The sequence below is a fragment of the Protopterus annectens genome, chromosome 10.part0 (genome assembly GCF_019279795.1).
Source record: "Protopterus annectens isolate FY-2018-M chromosome 10.part0, PAN1.0, whole genome shotgun sequence".
NCBI classification, from domain to species: Eukaryota; Metazoa; Chordata; order Ceratodontiformes; family Protopteridae; genus Protopterus; species Protopterus annectens.
This window is the reverse complement of record NC_056744.1, coordinates 1,525,778,552-1,525,795,428: the sequence shown is the minus strand read 5'-3', so window position 1 is coordinate 1,525,795,428 and position 16,877 is coordinate 1,525,778,552. Positions and strand designations below refer to the sequence as shown.

Sequence of the window (16,877 nt, the reverse complement as noted above, 5' to 3'; positions counted from 1 at the left end):
AATAATCGCATACACTTGAGTTTCAGACTTCATATCCTTCAGAATATGTGTGCCAGCACAAATCCCATTATTCTAGCAACTTTCTAAGTTTGTAAGAGCAGTATTTAAAATCTGCCCCTGTTTTTGGTCCTTTGTCGCCCCATTATTTTAGACTTGGTATGTTCATTTTCCATATACTGTGTGAAGTAATTTTTTTGGTTAAATCATATAAGTGAAATTAAGTTAATTTTATTTCATGTCCTCTTTATATATCAATAATCTGTGTATTTCTTTTTAAATTCCAATATCAAATCCTTGGTAGAATTGTGAGCCTTTATTGACTTGTTAAAATTGTTAAATGTACTGATCTGCGACTCAAACTGCCTTGCAGTACAGTTGCAAATCCAGTTATAAATGCTAACTGTTAGTGGAGTGTTACTTAAAGAAACAAAAAAAAAGTTTGAGTTAGGCGTGTTCTATCACTCAAAAGCACTTCCTTTGTGAGAGAAAGTGAAACCAAAGGAAAAGCAGACAGCTATTAAAGATGGCTGCGAATGTTGTTTCACAGGAATGTGATGATGAGGAATTTTTAACATGTCCTGTGTGCTTGGAATTGTTTATAAAGCCTGTTATTCTGGACTGTGGACACAATTTCTGCAAGTCTTGTATTGAGAAAGTTTGGGACAGCAGTGATAAAGTGCCTGACTGTCCTGAGTGCAGGAAGGAATTTAAAACCAGGAAATACACTGTGAACTGGTTACTAGCAAAACAAGTTGAAGCCGTGAGACTGAGAACAGGGAGCACAGATGGGAATTCGGTAGTAGGCCAGCCACTAAACACTGCTTTCTGTGAGCAGCATGAAGAGAAACTGAAATTATTCTGCAGAGAGGATGAGACCCTTGTCTGCATCATCTGTCGGGATTCTGCAAAACATGCTGGTCATAGCTTCTTGCCTGTAGGTGAAGCAGCCAGCTTGCATCGGGTAAGTACATTTGGGAATAAATATTCAAGTCATTGTTAAATAAGATAAAGCCGTAAGACATTTTCAATTCAGTTAAAGGTGGGGTGGGGAAAGTGAGAAAGGCTGTTGTACAGACTCAACAGTCATGTGCTCTTTGACAAGTAAGTGATACAGAGACATGCTGCAGGCTAGGTTATAGAAAAAGTAGTAGTCAGGAGAGTTGATGAGTGCACCTGAAAAAGAAAACTACCTGCATTCTAAATAAGTTGTGGACGACAGAAGTGTATAATGGCTAACCTGCATTTTCTCATGTACTGTTTATAGCTGAGAGACCTTTCCCAAAAGGAGACTACCACCGTTTGAGATTTGTTGTTTCACAATTGGTTGAAAACAAACAGAAATAAAAATAAATCTTAGTTGCTTTCCAACTAACCCCATGCCCCTTGTCTGTTACCAAATGAAGCTTATTTCTGTGACATGACACTAGAAATATTTAATCTGGGTGAAACCTGTGTCTACCCCTCTCCCATAAAAACATAAACAAGAACACACACACAGACACAGACACACACACACACACACACACACACACACACACACACACACACACACACACACACACACACACACACGCACACACACACACACACACACACACACACACACACACACACACACACACACACACACATGCATTGCTCTTCTCCCATATACTGTCTTCAAGCCCAGACCTAGTGGTTAAGCCAGTGTAGTGAGTGTTACAGACATTACAGCAAAACTCAAATGGAAAGAGATTTGACAATGTTTTCATAGAAGAGGTTATTTATCTTAATAACTGATAGCAACACATTACTTATTAGACTGTAAGCAACTGGCTTAATGTTATTTTTCAGAGTTGCAGTGGTGAAGGATCAAATGACAGATGAAGTTCATAATGGTACTCTCTATTCTCAGGTATTAGGAGTAACTCAGCAAGTTTGCAAAGATTCAACAGTTTAGTAACACACCACATTTCATAAGAGGCTGCAGGTATCAGATCTTTGTAGGCAGTATCTCTTCTACAACTTTATGCTAATAACTAGGCTACACTTTTTAGTTCAGGGCAGATAAAGGTCTAAAGGGAATTCAAAATGTTGTGTATGTTGTATCTGATATTTGTGACTAGTCTCTAAACAAAACTCTGACAAAAAAAGAGAGAGAATACTTGTAATCTATCCTCATTTGCCCTTTTGTTCATAGGTTCATAGGTTCATAGAAAGTTACTAGGTTAATGACCCTAGAACCCTTACAAGCCTAGCCATATTTATCACAAGTTGCCCCAATTGAAGGTGATTATTGGAGTGAAGTCCACAGAGGTAAGGGTCTGTGGAAGTTAATTCCAACTTTCTCTGTCCAGGAGGAACATGAGCACCACCCCAGGAGTGAATTTGCAGTTACCCATTGATTGATCTGGGTTGCGTTTGAAGAGGATTAGGGAGTGGCTCTGTTTCACTTGAATTGGGAGCTTGTTCCAGCAAAGTGTCAGTCTGTGGGAGATGTATCTATCTCTCCAGCATTGCATGTTCATGTCAGAGGCTAAGTTAAGATCCCTGGATCATGTGACTCTTACGCAGTTTGATTTACAAATGTGTAGCATTTCCATCAGAGACTGCCCTGTAAGCCAGGCACAAGTCACCCCTTAGCAAACTGTAGGAGACAGGATACAGTGACAGGGCTTTCAATCTTGCAGACTTGTTTTATTTGCCCTATAATTTCTTGTCGAGAAACCTCTGTGGTCTCTCCAGTTGTTGCAGGTGTCTGGTGAGGTACATGCAAAAGGGAGCATTGTACTCACTTAGTGGTCTGATGAGGGCAGATTATAATGGGATTATAACATCCTTAGATCTAGATGAGATGCCTTTGCTTATAAGATGTGCCACATAGAAGGATTTCCTTACTACTGTGGATATGTGGTGGTCAAAGTTCAGATGGATATCAACCTGAGTACCCAGATCACGTACTACTGGGTCTTCACTTAGGGAGGTGCTGTCTATAATGTAATTAGCAGGGATGTTAACTTTCCCAAAGAGAATAATAATGCATTATTTTGCATTAACTTTAATCTGTGGCTTTGGCACCAGTCATTTGTCTACTTTAACCCTGTATGCATTATATTAACATCAATGGGGGACTTAATGATTGCTCCCAATTTGCAATCGTCAGCGTACTTGGTCAGCCACAGGCCATCCAAGTTTGCCTGGACTTCTGAGAAATAAATTCCGAGCAGTAAGGGGCCCAACACAGAATCCGGTGGTATGCGCTGGTGACTGGTCTTTTGCTAGAGATGAAGTCCCCTACTTTGGCAGTATGTGTTCTGTCAATGAGCCAGTTGGCTAACCATCTGATAATGTAAGAGTTCATTCCCATTTAGGAGAGTTTCTCTGTAACACCTGAGTTGGGAATTGTGTCAAATGCTTCGGCTAGGTCAAGAGAGGCGGTATGTCTTTCCTTTGTCCATGGTCTTGGTGACTTTCTCGAAGAAGTCAATCATGTTTAACAGGCATGATCTACCTTTACCAAATCTGAACTGGGTTGTGTCCAGAATTTGGAGATTACCTATGTCCTTGTTAATAAGGTCCATGATGATTCTTTCCATGGTCTTGCAGAAAAGGCTAGCCAAACTTATGGGCCTATAATTCCCAGGGTCAGTTGATGGTCTCCCTTTGTGCAGAGGGATTACTGTTGCTGTCCTCTGCAGGAAGATAGCCAGTTTGCTGGCTGCGGTTTTACAAGGATCTGAGTGGTCTGCTAGATCATGTTTTAAGTTGTTTTTATAAGCAACCTGAGATGTTGTCTGGTCCCACTGATGCCGTGTTTTTATCCTTGGAGAGTCCCAAGATGACCTGCTCTCTTGAGATAATAGGCTTTGGAATGGTGGCAGGTATACTGTGGGGGATGACTGGAGGGGACAGGGAGTGAAGTTTGTTCCAAATCTGTCAGCTAGCAGCTTGGCTATTACCTGCAGTTGAGTATGGATGGTTCCATCCATAACCAGCTCAGCACATTGCTGAGTATTCACTTTTAGATGTCGGACATAGTTAAAGAATGCCTTGTGATTTCCTTATCCAGGAAGGCTATTTTTGCTTCATAATTAGCTTTGGAGGACTTGACAAGGTCTCTAATATGTTTGTTTAAGCTAGAGGGATTTCTTCCTCTGCTAAGTCACTTTCCTCGTGTTGTTGGACATTAGTTTCTTTCTCTTGTTGTATTGCCTGTTTATACTAGAGGTCCACCAGAGTGGCTTGTTTTTTTGTCAAGTCCTGTTTTTAAGCTGATTCTGTACAACTGCTTAAGTGGTTATACAGAACATAGGTATTCACCTCTGCATAGGAGTCTGTGTTATCTGTGCTTGAGGAGGTTTTGAGCCTTCTTTTACCTTCATTTAGTAGAAGGTAATTTTTCTTTGAAAAATTCTTAAGTGTTTTTGAGCTTGATGGGCTGTCTGGTCTTATAATTACATTGAACAAGACTGATTTATTGTCCAATCTTATCAGGGAGGAAAGGATACTGTGGGGGGAGGTGAAATGCTCTCCCATGTTAGTGAGTACTGTATCAAGGACATTTAAGCATCTTATGGGTGTGCTGACTAGCTGTTGCAGAGCATTTCCATTGACAAAGTCCAAGAACCTCTGAGCCAGCATGTTTGTGGCCGTGTATGTTGCCCAGTCAATGGTAGGATAGATAAAATCACCCATGAGTAAGTTGTTGAGCTGTATGGCAAATGACTCCTGTACGTCCACGTATGTGGTGTGCTTTTCCTGTTTCATGGCAGGTGATATATGGCTAGCTATGATGTAGTGGGGGACTTTGCCTATAGTTAATTGGACATGGAGTAGCTCAAGAGAGTCATACTGTTTGACCAGTCTCAAGTTGTACTTATTCTTAATGAAGTTAGATACACCTCCTCCTTTGGTTCTTTTATGCTCAGTTTGTGGTCTGAACATATGGAAGGCATTGTAGCCCTGCACGGCCAGGGTGCTTTCCATGCTTTTGAACCATGTCCTGGTGACTGCACACACATCAGTAACTTCCAAAGTGAGGAGTGCTTCCAGGGAGTGGAGTTTTTTGTTTAGACTCCTAGCATTAAGCAGCAGTATGATGAGGTTATCTAGAGAGGATTTTGTTATGTTGGGAAGGTGTTTATTATGACACTGCCTAAAAAAGGCACAATGAAGGTGGCTAATGCCTTTGTCAGTGTCTGAAAGCCAAGATGAGACAGATGCAGTCCATCTCTGGCAAAGCAGCATGGCCTGTTGACCATGTCTTCCAGGCTGACAGATAATGGATCCCTAAGCTAAGCCAAGCCTGAATTTAACAATGGAGAAGATAAGGAAGAATAGAGAGCAGGCCCAATTATAAAGGAGTAAGATTTTTCATTAAACAGCAAATAGAAAAGCCCTTTTATGTGAAAAGAAAGACATTTTCTTGTGTGAAGCTAGAAAACAACCTGACAAGCTGCTTGGAGAAGACCATAAAGGGAAGGGCACAGAACCTTGCCCCCTTGTCTTAAGAACAGATGCCTCCTCCCAGGCAAGCAAGCATATGGACCAGATTATGCCCTCTAACAGGAGGAAAAACTGTAGCTATTTTAATCACTATTGGACCATAAAAAACAGCCTCACTACTTCTTTTCTTCTTTCTAATAGAACTCTTTGAATGAAAAGGATGAAAAGGAATGCATAAAGCAGCTTCCCTAAAAGTATCACATGATCACCCCAGGATCTTACATAAAATTTCAGAATCGGAGTATTTTTTCATATTTTTTTAATTCTGATCTGCTGAGGCATTCAGACTTCCTGGACTGTCCAAGACCTTGGCACATCCATCTTAACATCTATGAGGCATCTGTTGTAAGGAACTTGTAAGAGAAAGGGAATGCAGATGAACTGCTAATTGTTGTTTGGCCAGCTGACACCACATACTGGATTTCTCTTACCAAACAGGGTAGCAATGGAAGCATCAATTGTAGGGGTCTACTGACTGGCAGCGTAAATTTGAAAATACTGTTGCCATTTTCTCATTGGTAGCTGGGTACCTAAAACACCATGAAAGTTGGGACTTTGGAAATACCTGAAGTTTTTACAGGATTCTACAGTGACAGCTACCACTGGCATAGCAGGTAGCACACTCACCTCTAGTGCAGAAGGTTGTGGGTTTTATTCCCACAACAAGTAGATTGATTGCTGATGTTGCTGTACAGCATAAAGGGAGTGCTACACTCCTAAACAAGCCTTCATTTAGAAGAGACATTAAACTGAGACCCCATCTGCTTGAGTTGATGGAAGCTCAGGTGGATATAACCAATTTCATGGCACCTATAAAAACAGTAGGGAAAGTTTCCTGATACCCTAGTCTAATTTCTCCTAGTAGTATAAATACTACCTTAAGTTTTTCCTGAAAAGAGGAAATTAAATTAAAACAAAGTAATAATTTAAGAAAAAGGTATACTTAGTACCCTAAATGCATACTTTTTTGTTCAGAAAGTTCATTTGCAGAACACAAACCATTAAGAGAACAATGGTGCAACCTAATAACATGGCAATGTGTAGCAGATATTTCAGTATACAATCTCTTGAGTTGGTTGAAGCAAGGTGAAGATGACTACAACACTACAACACCGAGCAATGGAGCCAGGATTCAGGCCACATGAGATTTGTTAAAAGACTGAACAAAAAGGCAGAAGAATGTTCCGTTTAAGCTTGCTCAGCAAAATCACAACAATAACTAAGAGATGAGCGATGCACCAAACCATAAAACGTATCTCAACGATTTATTCAGAGCTGTATCTCAACAAGGCAAAAAACAACAAACAATGGATTAGCGCTTTCAGCTATCAAAGCCTTCTTCAGATCCATATTCAAAAGCCACATCTCAATCTAAAATAAAGCATATAGCAGCCAATGACAAAAAACATGTAAACAAGCTGCTTTGCTCTAACCAATACAAGTGCTTATACAAGCACTTCATCATCCAATGTGTTTCATTATTCTAATTAGCTTTGACTAGCAAGTTAAGATGGAAAATGTAAATTAGACTTTGCTTTCTCAAACATCATTGTTCTCAGCTAGCAAATGAAAGCAGAAATGTAAATCAGACTTTACTTGCTAAAAATCATTGGTTTACTTTAAACATTAGACACAACCTAGCTTTAACTAGCAAGTTAGGATGGAAAATGTAAATTAAACTTCACTTTCTCAAACATCGTTGGTCTGGGCTAGCAAATGAAAGCAGAAATGTAAATCAAACTTTGCTTGCTTAGAAATCATTGGTTTGAGTTAGACATTAAACAAAACATAGGGAACTTATATCAAAAAAGTATTCCCTATCGCTTTCATAAGAATACAAAACAAATTATTCCAAGTTCACTCATCAAAAAGTGCAATTCTATAAAGACATTTAACAAAACATATCTTACTAAAATATAAATAATTAAAACATTTTAGCATTTAAAAATATGTATGCAAAGTCCTTAATAACAAAGTGCTAATAAAATATAAAATATAATATCACAACACCAAAGAAAAAAGTAACGGCCAACCTCCGCTCAATACCAAACCAGTAATGAAAAGTTCAAACAGATCCAGAGACTGCCACCAACCAAAACAAGTTGTAAAAAGGATATAAAATATAATATATCTATAAATTATGTAATATATACTACCTACATAAAAATTATTAAACAACAGAAAAAATATACATTAATAGTATAAGCAAACACTATCGTTGAAGATGTCATAAACAACGAACCCTAGGAGCTATAAAAAGTCTGAACAGCACCATAAAAAGATATGATAACTATCTTAAATTTCTACTATAAACAAAAGTGACTAGAAATAAAAATAAAAATATAAATATATATAAATATAATACAAGTCACTTGGACAATTAATAAGGCAATATGGGTCATAATCAGAACCTTCAAACAGACGATAGTACACAATATATAAAAATCATATGATTGATAGTTGTTAACAAGTCAACTATATGAAAATTATTTATTAAGCTAGGCTGTATATTGAATAATTTTTCTATTCTTCAAAAACGGCTTGATTGGTACGCTTCCATTTAATCCAGGTGGATGATCAGCCCACAGTCTCATAATCCATTTGGATTCCTCATGTTCAGTCAAATTCACCAAATCACCTTCTCTTTCATTTTGTTTTAACTGAGATATTATCATGAAATGAAAATTATGCCCTTCATTGCTTTTTATATGTGTAAATAAAGCATTAGTTTATTTTCTGGTCCTTATATCTGATAAATGTTTGGAAATCCTTTCTTTCATTTTCATATTGGTTTTCCCTACATAAAAAGCTGTACAAACTGTGCAGGTAGCGATGTAAATCACATTTCTACTATTACAATTAGCAGTCCCAGAAAAATAAAATATTTTTCCTGTGTCCGGATGTGTAAATGACTTGGTGCAGTTCATTACATAGCAGGTCTTACAAAACCCACATTTTTTAGTTCCTATAGAGCTTTCTTTGTTCATCATTCTGCCAGAAGAGCCTGTTCCTTCCCTATCACATAATAGTCTTTTTAGATTTTTCTTATTTTTGAACTGAAAAGTTGGAGTTGAACCTACTATGCCTTTTATCTTAGTATCAGCAGTCAGAACCGGCCAGTATTTCTTAATCACTTGGCAGATAGTATTATGGTCAGATCCAAAAGTTAAGCCAACTCTCAAAGAATTCATATTCTTAGTATTAGTATGATGACTCTCATTCCCTATGTTTCAAGTTGAATACAAAGGTCTCCCCTTGTTTTTTCTCAGTTCAGTGGCTTCTATGACATTTGAGTTCACTCTCCTAGTCGAATATCCTCTCTGTTCAAAACTCTTCAGTAAACTGTTCCTTTCCTCAATAAACTCTTTTTCTTCAGTACAGAGTTTAGAAATCCTAACTGTCTGATTTTCCACAATATTATTGAAAATATGTCGAGGATGCATACTAGTATAATGCAACATATGATTCCACCACATTTGTTTACGAAAGAGGCTGGTAGAAATACCTTCCTTCAGGTCTAAGCGTATACTAACATAAAAAAAATAAACATTTCAAACCTGGAGCTTTTGTATTCAAACCTTAAAAAATCAGTAGTCTCTGTCAGATAGTAAACAAAATTATTTAACTGCTCTCCATCACCTCTCCAAATGATAAAAATATCGTCAACAAAATGGTTGTATAAAGTAATGCATTTGCTCCATTGATTCATTGAGTCTCTCATCCATTCTCTCTCCCATTGTGCTAGGACCAAATTCGCATAACTATTGGCACAGAGGGTGCCCATGGCTACCCCCCAACTTTGCCAATAGTATTTGCCTTCATACGTAAAGATGTTATTGCTGAGAATGAAGTCAAGAAGTATACAAATTAGCCTAGGATTATTTTTTTCTTCCAAAAGAAATCTTCTGATGACTTCAACCCCATAATCATTGGGTATAGATGTAAAAAGGCTATTATTTATTTTATTTATTTTACATTTGTTAACCGGGCTAGTCTGGCTGGATACATGTCCATTTTCAGCAGAGGCCCGAGGAGAAAAGCTCCACTATCAGACTATAACACTACAGTTTAAACAGTCACTAATAAACTAACAATAAAATAATGTCAAAAGGCAAAGTACAATCGCATATACAGTGTTCCTGGGCTAGTCTGACTAGATGACAAGTCAAATTTCAGTCAAGGGCTGAGGAGAAAAGCTCCAGTATCATAAAATAAAGTTTACAGTTAAAAAAAATCACTAGTCACTAGTCAAAACAACAAATCAGGAATTGGCAAAAAGAAAGATACAGACAATATACAGTGTTAACTATGCAAGCAGGTAGTGTAACAGTTATTATGTAGTTAGAGAGAAAATAAAAGCAGAAATGAAGTAAGCAGAAAGTGGAAAAAGTACAGTTTCCGTTTGTTAGGAATATTATGGGCATAGTAAAGCTGAGGAGTAGCCAGTAGGAGAAAGAGAGGGGGAACAAGGTAGTGATGAGTGCAAAAGGTAGAAGGATATAGGAAGTCAGATAAAAGAAGCAAGAGAAAGAAAGCAGATGGTCAGAGGGGAAGTCAAACAGAAATTTGAACAATAGAGTGAAGGTACAAAAGAGGGGGTTGGCGAAGTCAGTCAGAATTTTGAACAAAAGAGTGAAAGGTACAAAGGAGGGGACTAGAGAGGGTAATACATTTGCTGAGCTCAATCGGGATTGGAGCATGGGCATAGCCAGTGATTTAGTAAGTGATTTCTAATCTGTTTTTTGAAAAGGTGACATGAGCCTAGGGAGGTCAGTTCTGTGGGAAGTTTATTCTAATATGAACCGATAGTGTTTGCAAATAAGGAGTCACGTGATTTATTATTACTATTAACATCTAAAGTCACCAGTAATAGACATTCATAATCATTTACATTGTATGCAGCTTCATATAATTGCTGTAAAAAATCTCCTGTGTCTTTAATAACTGTATTAGCTTTAGGAATCAATGTCTTGAGCTCTTTCTCAACAAAAATCTCATTAGAGAATATTTGGTGTCATGGTTATGATTTTTATTCATTATACTTAAGACATTTTGTATGCATTTTGCATTTTTTATATATATATATTTTTTATATACATATATTTTATGGTAGTTTATATTTATTGGAAGGACTAGCTGTGTTCCACACATTGGTACAGATTTTACATCTACATATAATTTTAAATTATGATCTTGTTTTCAAACAACACTGTTTTTACATATTAGTTCAACGCACTTAGAGTTCTTGCTATCAAGCCAATGGACGTTTCCATTGTTTTATGTAGGTTCCTTTATCATAGAGTCGAGGCTGTGTTTATATGCTATTTAGTACTATGTATCTTTAAACTATTTGGCGCCTTTTTTCTCTTGATGATTCAATTGTTTGATTATATGTGTGTGTGTGTGTATATATACCACGTTGCCTAGTTGTGTTATTTGTTCTGATGAAGGCTGGGGTACAGCCGAAAGTGCTCAACTTGGTTACAATAAACTATTGCTTTGGACTCATCCACTTCTGTTTTGGAATTATCCATCATTTGTTGGTGACTTGTGTCCTGTAGTACGAGCGGAGTTCATTCCTCTACCACCAAACAGTCATTAGAGAACTTGGCATAGCTCCTCGTGGTCCCCTGCAGAGTTCCTAAGCCAGCAGAGAGCAGAAAAAGCAACTTTCTTGATTATAAGTATTTTTTAAACTTTTTATTTTGCATTTTTCGATCTTTTGAGCTTTTTGACTACTATTTGTGCCTATATTACTGTTTTATTACCTTATTTTCCTGTTTTTCTGTGCTTAAATTGTTGATTGTACTTGTTGGCTAAAGTTTTGCTTTAAAAGTAACAAAAAGGCTAATACACTCAAGTGTACCAGCCTTTGATAGCAATTTAGTAGAAAAACAAAGCATTTACTGTATTTTTTCTGTCTGTTTGCAAAAAAACTAAAAAAAACAAAAAAATATTTCTCCTTTCCTAAACTTTCCTAGCTAGTTGTTCCAGTGATCAGATTTTGCTGATCCCTGGGCTTTGTATTTGGTTCATGTGTTCCTCCATTTTCTTGTGTGGCCAGAGGTAGTTTCTTTACTCACCAGTGGGAGTGGGGAGTACTGAGCTGCTTGTTTGTCCTCAGAGGAGTGGTTAGAGACAGCAACTAGTAATTTGTTGGCCATTTTGGGTCATTTCCTGTTTTTTCCAGCCCCTGCTATAAAGCACGCTTTGGCGGGCTTTTCTGGCATTAGAGAACTTGGCATAGCTCCTCGTGGTCCCCTGCAGAGTTCCTAAGCCAGCAGAGAGCAGAAAAAGCAACTTTCTTGATTATAAGTATTTTTTAAACTTTTTATTTTGCATTTTTCGATCTTTTGAGCTTTTCGACTACTGTTTGTGCCTATATTACTGTTTTATTACCTTATTTTCCTGTTTTCTGTGCTTAAATTGTTGATTGCACTTGTTGGCTAAAGTTCTGCTTAAAAGTAACAAACAGGCTAATACACTCAAGTGTACCAGCCTTTGATAGCAATTTAGTCGAAAAACAAAGCATTTACTGTATTTTTTTCTGTCTGTTTGCAAAAAAACTACAAAAAACAAAAAATTTCTCCTTTCCTAAACTTTCCTAGCTAGTTGTTCCAGTGATCAGATTTTGCTGATCCCTGGGCTTTGTATTTGGTTCCTGTGTTCCTCCATTTTCTTGTGTGGCCAGAGGTAGTTTCTTTATTCACCAGTGGGAGTGGGGAGTACTGAGCTGCTTGTTTGTCCTCAGAGGAGTGGTTAGAGACAGCAACTAGTAATTCGTTGGCCATTTTGGGTCATTTCCTGTTTTTTCCAGCCCCCTGCTATAAAGCACGCTTTGGTGGGCTTTTCTGGCATTAGAGAACTTGGCATAGCTCCTCGTGGTCCCCTGCAGAGTTCCTAAGCCAGCAGAGAGCAGAAAAAGCAACTTTCTTGATTATAAGTATTTTTTAACTTTTATTTTGCATTTTTCGATCTTTTGAGCTTTTCGACTACTGTTTGTGCCTATATTACTGTTTTATTACCTTATTTTCCTGTTTTTCTGTGCTTAAATTGTTGATTGCACTTGTTGGCTAAAGTTTTGCTTAAAAGTAACAAACAGGCTAATACACTCAAGTGTACCAGCCTTTGATAGCAATTTAGTCGAAAAACAAAGCATTTACTGTATTTTTCTGTCTGTTTGCAAAAAAACTAAAAAAAAACAAAAAATATTTCTCCTTTCCTAAACTTTCCTAGCTAGTTGTTCCAGTGATCAGATTTTGCTGATCCCTGGGCTTTGTATTTGGTTCCTGTGTTCCTCCATTTTCTTGTGTGGCCAGAGGTAGTTTCTTTACTCACCAGTGGGAGTGGGGAGTACTGAGCTGCTTGTTTGTCCTCAGAGGAGTGGTTAGAGACAGCAACTAGTAATTTGTTGGCCATTTTGGGTCATTTCCTGTTTTTTCCAGCCCCCTGCTATAAAGCACGCGTTAGTGCGATTTAGCACGGAGTTGCCACTGTTGCACACAAGAGCAGCGGCGGTTAAACAAGGTTAAACTATTCGGGCTACCTAAATTCCACTCTTCAAATTTTCCCTTATAACTACCTTCCTCGAACTGTACTGCTGATCTAACCAGCGTATCCTATAACTAAAAAGTTCATCTCTACTTGATTCCCAAGTAGACTATTCTCTATCTGTAAAGCCTAGCACTTGCTCCTACAGTACTTGCACCTTGATAAAGCACTTTTATTATAGATAGTACCCCACCAGCCTAGAACCCACATCCCCCGGAGTCTTTTGTAAGTTTTTTTATCTATTACTTCTAGCATGTCGAGGGATCAGTTGCTAGTGTCCTCTCCTGCTCAACTGGTGAACCTGGGAATATTGAGGCAATGTTACAATTGCCTCATGTACACAGACAATCCTCTCCTTCTCCCACAAAACACAAATACATGCGAGAGATGCAACTATACGACCAAACTGGAGGCTGAGCTCTCTCAACATAGGACTGGCAAGACCAGACAGGAGGAGAAGGTAACCACACACACTACATACCCAGTCACACATAGTACCATCACAACTTCAAATCATACACATAATCACACAAAGACATACTCGGAGGCTCTGATCAAAAATCTACCAAAACAGCAGAGGCCACCAAAGCAGACACCCAAACAACTACCACTTCAGGACCAAACACATGCAACACATAGACCACACAGTCAGAGTGTCAAACAGTCACAGCCCTTAAGGCAAAACACAATGCCAGACACACTCGTCATTGGTGACTCCATAGTCAGACACACTGACGTCCCGCTCACCAGACTGAGTAAGGAGAAGGTCACAGTAAGCTGCCTGTCGGGAGCTAGAATCCGCCACATAACGCAAGCACTCAGGTCTCTCAACAGCAGGTACAAGTACGACTCAGTCATTGTCCACGCCGGTGTCAACGACCTGAGACGTACCTCCTTGGACTACATGAAAAGAGACATTGAGGAGCTCTCTGATTATGTAGCCCAAGCAGGTATGACCATGACCTTGAGCAGTATCCTACCTTCACCTAGAATGATGCCACAATACAGTGATAAGATGATCAGCTTTAATAATTGGCTTAAATTCTGGTGTCATTCAAAGGGGAGCCAATGTCTGTCTGCTTGGGATGACATGCTGGACAAGCCACGCTGCTTCGCAAGGGACGGCTTGCACCTGTCACCCCTGGGCTTCCAGATATTGGCAAAGGCTCTTGCCACCCCAATAGTGCCTTTTTTAGGCAAGGCTCAAATTCTAAACCTACCACCCTAGAACACAAAAAAGGAAAAAAACTAAGGGTAATGCTGCTCAATGCCAGAAGTCTCAATCTCAAGATGCACGCACTCGATGCCTGTGCTGTGACAGAAACCTGGTTCAAGGCTCCTGAGAGCACCCCAGCACTAACAGGTTTCACCTCATATCATGCGTTCCGGCCCCAAAATCCGGACAACACCAAAAAAGGAGGGGGGGTGTCCATATTCATAAAGGACACCCACACCTCAAGGTTGGTGGCAACGCACGATGCATCGGAGACCATCCAGGTGCAATTAACCATAGGCAAGACTGTTCTGCAATTTGTAGCATGTTACAGGCCACCCTCTCAAACTCAGGAACCTCACATGGCCTTCCTGAAAACACTGGAGGGATTAAATGTATCTCCAAACACCATCATACTAGGTGACTTCAACTACCCTAATATAGACTGGGAACACTACTCAAGCCCAAACACTCTAGCCCAAAGGTTCCTGGAGTTCATAAACTCAAATGCCATGGAACAACTAGTCACCATCCCCACAAGAGGAGAAAACATACTTGATCTCATCATCACGAACATGGGATCACAATGTTCAACACCGGAAGTATACCCCTCACTGGTGAGATCAGATCATAAACTAATCTCGCTGGAGGTCCTCATCCCGCTCCCACCTGAAATAAAAAAGACCACAGTGAAAAACTTCTCAAAAGCCGACTTCACACTTCTAAAAACTAGTGTGGTCTCCTCCTATAAGTTTGGGAACTTATAATGTATATCTTTTCTGCTTCTGTTGTGTAATAATTTTTATATAGGTAGTATATATCACATAATTTATAGATATATTATATTTTCTTAGCACTTTGTTATTAAGGACTTTGCATACATATTTTTAAATGCTAAAATGTTTTAATTATTTATATTTTAGTAAGATATGTTTTGTTAAATGTCTTTATAGAATTGCGCTTTTTGATGAGTGAACTTGGAATAATTTGTTTTTTATTCTTATGAAAGTGATAGGGAATCATTTTTTGATATACGTTCCCTATGTTTTGTTTAATGTCTAACGCAAACCAATGATTTCTAAGCAAGCAAAGTCTGATTTACATTTCTGCTTTCATTTGCTAGCTCAGACCAATGATGTTTGAGAAAGTGAAGTTCAATTTATATTTTCCATCCTAACTTGCTTGTTAAAGCTAGGTTTTGTGTAATGTTTAAAGTAAACCAATGATTTTTAAGGAAGTAAAGTCTGATTTACATTTCTGCTTTCATTTGCTAGCTGACAACAATGATGTTTGAGAAAGCGAAGTCTAATTTTCATTTTCCATCTTAACTTGCTAGTCAAAGCTAATTAGAATAACGAAACACATTGGATGATGGAGTGCTTGTATAAGCACGTGTATTGGTTAGAGCAAAGCAGCTTGTTTACATGTTTTTTGTCATTGGCTGCTATATGCTTTATATTAGATTGAGATGTGGATTTTGAATGTGGATCTGAAGAAGGCTTTGATAGCTGAAAGCGCTAATTCGTTGTTTGTTGTTTTTTGTCCTATTGAGATACAGCTCTGAATAAATCGTTGAGATACATTTTATGGTGTGGTGCATCACTCATCTCTTAGTTGTTATTATTATAATATATTTGTTAAAAGACTTTCATACAAACTTTTGGATATAAACGTGGATGGGAGTAAGAGGTACAGCAATTAAAGGAAGAGCATAAAACACCAACTCGGGTAGTGGCAGAACAAGAGAGATCATTTGGAATAACATAATGGCTGGGGGCACAGCATTTTTCAGGCAACCATGCATTATAAGAAAATGTCAAATATACTGAAAAAGGGAACAAGTAATATAACAAATGTCTGTGTGGTGTCCCAACATGATAGACATATTTTTTTTCTAGCATCTCTTTATTCAGGGTTTGGAGTTGTACAGACTTGTACAGGATGACATTAAATGAAGTCAGAACCCCATGGATAAAGCAGAAATATTGAGGTCAGTAATAATTCTGTTTAATTCCTATATAAAGAAAGAATATCTTTCACAATGATAGCAGTTTTGAGTAAAAAAAATTCTGTTGTCTGTATTTTATCTGTGTAAATGTCCTTGCACTTTAAGAATGCATAGTACCCATAATGCATAGCACTCTAAAATTTCACTCTTGAAGAAGAAGCTGTGTTGTTAACTTTGTTTTCAGCTGCCATTCTGAATGGTATTAAAGCTGCATCATAACCTTGAAATCCTATGTTTAGTGCCATCATGGAACAGCACAGTTCACAGACTGATACCATAAGTCAAGGCAAGACATATATTAAGGGAAATCTGGAGAAAGATAGAAACATACATTTCCTATCTGACTCTCAAGTATGCCTTAATGATGATAAGGTCTAGCATTTCATGTTATATCTTGTACATGTAAGAATGATTTCTGTTGTGTATGAGATGAGCCAGATTCATGAACACCTGCACTAAGTGTACACGATCTGTATTCAAGAACATCCTTACCACATTTTTCTGCTGTCTATTCACTCAGAATGATTATACCAAGTCTCCATGTTGTCTACACTTTGTGGTAGCTTTTATGAATCCCCCTCAGTATTTAAGGCTGCAGGAAACATCTGTAGGAAAACTAAA

The 16,877-nt window shown here is 38.2% G+C and overlaps 2 protein-coding genes across 2 annotated transcripts in view; one reads left to right on the top strand and one right to left on the bottom strand.

Annotated features, from left to right (window-relative positions):
- The window catches only part of LOC122814327 (zinc-binding protein A33-like), a gene marked incomplete in the record, with an annotated part of 538,577 nt that overhangs the window by 211,122 nt on the left and 310,578 nt on the right, over positions 1 to 16,877 (bottom strand).
- Positions 514 to 16,242, top strand: LOC122813708 (zinc-binding protein A33-like). Its single transcript, XM_044086171.1, has 2 exons — positions 514 to 961; positions 16,147 to 16,242. The coding sequence occupies exons 1-2, from the start codon at positions 524 to 526 to the stop codon at positions 16,201 to 16,203; spliced, it is 495 nt and encodes a 164-aa protein (XP_043942106.1). The 5' UTR covers positions 514 to 523; the 3' UTR covers positions 16,204 to 16,242.

Excerpts from the sequence above, each read along its gene's own strand:
- LOC122813708 (XM_044086171.1), top strand. The coding sequence starts at position 524 with ATGGCTGCGAATGTTGTTTCACAGGAATGTGATGATGAGGAATTTTTA. Across the intron at positions 962-16,146 it reads AAGCAGCCAGCTTGCATCGG|CATCTCTTTATTCAGGGTTT; the intron begins GTAAGTACATTT and ends TTTTTTTTCTAG.